The sequence below is a fragment of the Gallinula chloropus genome (genome assembly GCF_964237585.1).
Source record: "Gallinula chloropus genome assembly, contig: HAP1_SCAFFOLD_513, whole genome shotgun sequence".
Classification (NCBI taxonomy): Eukaryota; Metazoa; Chordata; class Aves; order Gruiformes; family Rallidae; genus Gallinula; species Gallinula chloropus.
In genome coordinates, this window is record NW_028168648.1 from 1 (window position 1) to 4901 (window position 4901).

At 71.4% G+C, this 4901-nt stretch overlaps 1 protein-coding gene across 1 annotated transcript; it reads left to right on the forward strand.

The window, feature by feature from the left end:
• The first annotated feature begins 165 nt into the window (after positions 1–165).
• LOC311204283 (FHF complex subunit HOOK-interacting protein 1B-like) lies at positions 166–4641 on the forward strand. Its single transcript, XM_084280730.1, has 3 exons — positions 166–414; positions 1710–1872; positions 3841–4641. The coding sequence occupies exons 1-3, from the start codon at positions 205–207 to the stop codon at positions 4116–4118; spliced, it is 651 nt and encodes a 216-aa protein (XP_084136856.1). The 5' UTR covers positions 166–204; the 3' UTR covers positions 4119–4641.
• Positions 4642–4901: the final 260 nt, after the last annotated feature.

Consider the following 4901-nt stretch of genomic DNA (forward strand, 5'->3'; position numbering starts at 1 on the left):
TGAGCCCCCCTTTCCCGATGAGCCCCCCTTTCCCAGTGAGCCCCCCTTTCCCAATGACCCCCCCCTTTCCCGATGAGTCCCCCCTTTCCCAATGACCCCCCCCTTTCCCGATGTGTCCCCCCTTTCCCAATGACCCCCCCCTTTCCCAGTGAGCCCCCCTTTCCCAATGACCCCCCCCTTTCCCCATGAGCCCCCCCATTCCCGATGACCCCCCTGTCCTGTCGTGACGCCCCAGGCCCGTTCGTGTCGGTGCTGCTGGGGAAGCTGGAGAACATGCTGCACAACTCGCTCTACGTCAACTTCCTGCTGACGGGGCTGGTGGCCCAGCTGGCCTGTTACCCCCAGCCCCTGCTGCGCTCCTTCCTGCTCAACACCAACATGGTCTTCCAGCCCAGCGTCAAGTCCCTGCTGCAGGTCTGGGGGGCACGGGCGGGGGGCTGCGGGACCCCTGGGGGTGCCACAGGCGGCGAGCTCAGGGCTCTGGGAGAAGCTGCCCCCAGACTGGTGCCGGTGCAGCTGGGAGAGAGGCTGGAGACCCCTGGGATGAGGAGAGGCTGGAGCCCCCCAGGAGCCCCCCAGGAGCCCCCTGGGACCCCCAGGATGAGGAGAGGCTGGAGCCCCCCGGGACCCCGGGATGAGGAGAGGCTGGAGCCCCCCAGGAGCCCCCTGGGACCCCCAGGATGAGGAGAGGCTGGAGACCCCCAGGAGCCCTCCGGGATGAGGAGAGGCTGGAGACCCCCGGGACCCCCGGGATGAGGAGAGGCTGGAGCCCCCCAGGAGCCCCCCAGGAGCCCCCCGGGACCCCCAGGATGAGGAGAAGCTGGAGCCCCCCAGGACCCCCCAGGAGCCCTGGGATGTAGAGAGGCTAGAGCCCCCCAGCAGCTCCCCAGGACCCCCAGGATGAGGAGAGGCTGGAGCACCCCAGGAGCCCCCTGAGACCCCCGGGATGTAGAGAGGCTGGAGCCCCCCAGGACCCTCGGGATGTGGAGAGGCTGGAGCCCCCCAGCAGCTCCCCGGGACCCCCAGGATGAGGAGAGGTCCCGGGGCAGCCCCATCCTCTCTGGGCACCCTGTGCCAGGGCTCCCCCCTCCCCAGGAAGGATTTCTGCCCCCCAGCCCCTCTCCATCCCCCCCCTGCAGCTGGAGGCTGTTCCCCTGGGCCTGGCCCTCCCTGTCCTGGGCACCAGCCCCTCTCCAGCTCTCCTGGAGCCCCTCGAGGGACAGGAAGGGCTGGGAGCTCTCCCCACAAGCAGCCTCCTCTCCTTCTCCTTCTCCTTCTCCTTCTCCTTCTCCTTCTCCTTCTCCTTCTCCTTCTCCTTCTCCTTCTCCTTCTCCTTCTCCTTCTCCTTCTCCTTCTCCTTCTCCTTCTCCTTCTCCTTCTCCTTCTCCTTCTCCTCTCCCATCCCCACAGACACTGAGCAGAGGCTGCCCATGGCCCCCTGGGTCCCACCCTTCAGCTCTTGATCCCCAGTGATCAGATCCCCTCTCAGGCTCTTCTCTCCAGGCTGAACAGCCCCAGCTCCCTCAGCCTTTCCTCCCAGGGGAGATGCTCCAGCCCCTCCAGCCCCTCCAGCCCCTCCAGCCCCTCCAGCCCCTGTGCTGAGCTCTCCCCAGGACACCCCAGTGCAGGGGTGGGGGGTCTGCGGGGTTCTGTGGCTCTGGGACCCCCGTGTGGGGCTGGCAGTCAGAGTGCCCCCCCTCCCTCCCCAGGTGCTGGGCTCGGTGAAGAACAAGATCGAGAGCTTTGCTGCCAGCCAGGAGGATTTCCCAGCGCTGCTGCTCAAGGCCAAGAAGTACCTGATCGCCCGGGGGAAGCTGGACTGGGGGGACACGCCGGGGGCGCTGCCCTCCCTGCGCCGCTCCGACGCCCTGGGTGAGGGGTGAGGGGGGGGGTGGGGGGCAGGGGCAGGGCTGGGGGGGCTGGGGGGGGCCGGGGCAGGGCTGGGGGCCCTGGCTGAGGGCTGGGGGGTGGGGGTGGCAGGGGCAGGGCTGGGGGCCCTGGCTGAGGGATGGGGGGTGGGGGGCAGGGGCAGGGCTGGGGGGGCTGAGGGGGCCAGGGCAGGGCTGGGGGCCCTGGCTGAGGGATGGGGGGTGGGGGGGGGCAGGGGCAGGGCTGGGGGGGCTGGGGGGGCAGGGGCAGGGCTGGGGGCCCCGGGTGAGAGATGGGGGGCGTGGGGGGGTCGGGGCAGGGCTGGGGGCCCCGGGTGAGGGCTGGGGGGCAGGGGGCAGGGGCAGGGCTGGGGGGGCTGGGGGGGCAGGGGCAGGGCTGGGGTCCCTGGGTGAGGGATGGGGGGCGTGGGGGGGCCGGGGCAGGGCTGGGGATCCTGGCTGAGGGATGGGGGGTGCAGGGGGGCAGGGGTCCCTATGGAGGTCTGTGGGTCTGTGTGGGGTCTGTCCCTGGGTGCTGTGTGGGGGTTTGGGGTCTGTGTGGGGATCTGTATGGGGTCTCTCTGGGGAGTCTCTGGGGGGGTCTGGGGTGTGTGTGGGGAGGGTCTGGGGGATATGGGGGGGTCTGTTTGTCTCTGTGGGGTCCCTGTGGGGTCTCTGGAAGGTCTCTTCGGGGGTTTCTGTGTCTCTATGTGGGGTCTCTGTGGGGTGCTCTGTGGGGTCTCTCTGGGGTCCCTGTGGGGGTCTATGTGGGGTCTCTCTCTGGGGTCTCTCTGGGGTCCCTGTGGGGGTCCCTGTGGGGGTCTCTGTGGGGTCCCTGTGGGGGGTCTCTCTGGGGGTCCCTGTGGGGGTCCCTGTGGGGTCTCTCTGGGGTCCCTGTGAGGGGTCTCTCTCTGGGGTCTCTCTGGGGTCCCTGTGGGGGGTCTCTCTGGGGTCCCTGTGGGGGTCCCTGTGGGGGGTCTCTGGGGGTCCCTGTGGGGGTCCCTGTGGGGTCCCTGTGGGGGTCTCTCTGGGAGTCCCTGTGGGGTCCCTGTGAGGGTCTCTCTGGGGGTCCCTGTGGGGTCTCTCTGGGGTCCCTGTGGGGGGTCCCTGTGGGGGGTCCCTGTGGGGTCTCTCTGGGGTCCCTGTGGGGTCCCTGTGGGGTCTCTCTGGGGTCCCTGTGGGGGGTCTCTCTGGGGGTCCCTGTGGGGTCTCTCTGGGGTCCCTGTGGGGGTCTCTCTCTGGGGTCCCTGTGGGGGTCCCTGTGGGGTCCCTGTGGGGTCTCTCTGGGGTCCCTGTGGGGGGTCTCTGGGGGTCCCTGTGGGGGTCTCTGGGGTCCCTGTGGGGGTCCCTGTGGGGTCCCTGTGGGGTCTCTCTGGGGTCCCTGTGGGGGGTCTCTCTGGGGGTCCCTGTGGGGTCTCTCTGGGGTCCCTGTGGGGGGTCTCTCTGGGGGTCCCTGTGGGGTCTCTCTGGGGTCCCTGTGGGGGGTCTCTCTGGGGGTCCCTGTGGGGTCTCTCTGGGGTCCCTGTGGGGGGTCTCTCTCTGGGGTCCCTGTGGGGGTCCCTGTGGGGGGTCTCTGGGGTCTCTCTGGGGTCCCTGTGGGGGTCTCTCTGGGGGTCCCTGTGGGGTCTCTTTGGGGGTCCCTGTGAGGGGTCTCTCTGGGGTCTCTCTGGGGTCCCTGTGGGGGTCCCTGTGGGGTCTCTCTGGGGGTCCCTGTGGGGGTCCCTGTGGGGTCTCTCTGGGAGTCCCTGTGGGGTCCCTGTGAGGGGTCTCTCTGGGGTCCCTGTGGGGGGTCTCTCTGGGGTCCCTGTGGGGGTCCCTGTGGGGTCTCTCTGGGGGTCCCTGTGGGGGTCCCTGTGGGGTCTCTCTGGGAGTCCCTGTGGGGTCCCTGTGGGGGGTCTCTCTGGGGTCTCTCTGGGGTCCCTGTGGGGTCCCTGTGGGGGTCCCGTGCCCCTCACCCGCCGCTCTCCCGCAGTGCGGAGCCGGAAGCCGTCGCTGGGCGAGCTGCTCCTGCGCCACGCCAGCAGCCCCACGCGCGGGCGCCACGGGACCCCCCCCGGCCTGCCCCCCGCGCGGGACGGGGGGCTGCAGCCCGCGCCGGGGGGGCCCGGGGAGCGGCAGAGCGAGGCCCTGCGCGTCAAGAACGCCGTCTACTGCGCCGTCATCTTCAGCGAGTTCCTCAAGGAGCTGGCGGCCATCGCCCAGGCACACGCCGTCACCTCCCCCTTCCTCACCCAGCCCCCCGAGGACTGACCCGCCCCCCACGGCGCCTTTTTAGCCTCCCCATCCCCCCCTATCCCCCCCCCCGCACCCCCAGGACATGGACCTTTTTAATTTATTGGGGACAGATGGACGGACGGACGGGTGGACGTCGGGCTGAGACCGGCTGCACTCAGTACAGGAGTGAGCGAGCGGCCGCCCGCTGCCCCTGGGGTTTGGGGGGAGGGGAGGGGAGGGGGGGCGGCAGGGCAGGACCCTGGGTGGCCCCGGGAAGGGGCGGGGGGCGGGCTGGCTCTGCCCCCCTCTGCCCCCCCGCTGCGGGGTCCGGCTCCAGCCCAGCCCTGGGGTGCTGCGGGGTGGGGGGATCCCCGGGGTCGGGGGGGATCCCCAGGGTGCGGGGGGGGGTGTCCCGGCCCCGCTGTCGGCTGTCGCCCGCCTGGCCCCTCTCTATGCAACACCCAAACGCGCCGCCCCCCGGGGCTGGGGCTGGGGAGGGGGCTGCATGAGGGGGCTGCGTGTGTCTGTGCTGTGTTCAACCCCGGGAATAAAGGGTCTGGCGAGGGACCTGCCTGTGCTGCCCCGGCTGGGGAGGGGGCTGGGGGGGCTGGGGGCTCAGGCATCACCCGCACTGCCCCCCGGGTGGGGAGGGGGCTGGGGGGGCTGGGGGTGAGGGCGTCACCCGCACTGCCCCCGGCTGGGGAGGGGGCTGGGGGGCTGGGGGCTCAGGCATCACCCACGCTGCCCCCGGCTGGGTGGGGGGCTGGGGGTGAGGGCATCACCCGCACTGCCCCCGGCTGGGGAGGGGGCTGGGGGGGC

Bases quoted from the DNA above. Each gene is read 5' to 3' on its own strand.
- LOC311204283 (XM_084280730.1), top strand. From the start codon at position 205: ATGACCCCCCTGTCCTGTCGTGACGCCCCAGGCCCGTTCGTGTCGGTG. The intron at 415-1,709 runs GTCTGGGGGGCA...CTCCCTCCCCAG, and splicing joins GCGTCAAGTCCCTGCTGCAG to GTGCTGGGCTCGGTGAAGAA. The intron at 1,873-3,840 runs GTGAGGGGTGAG...GCTCTCCCGCAG, and splicing joins GCGCCGCTCCGACGCCCTGG to TGCGGAGCCGGAAGCCGTCG.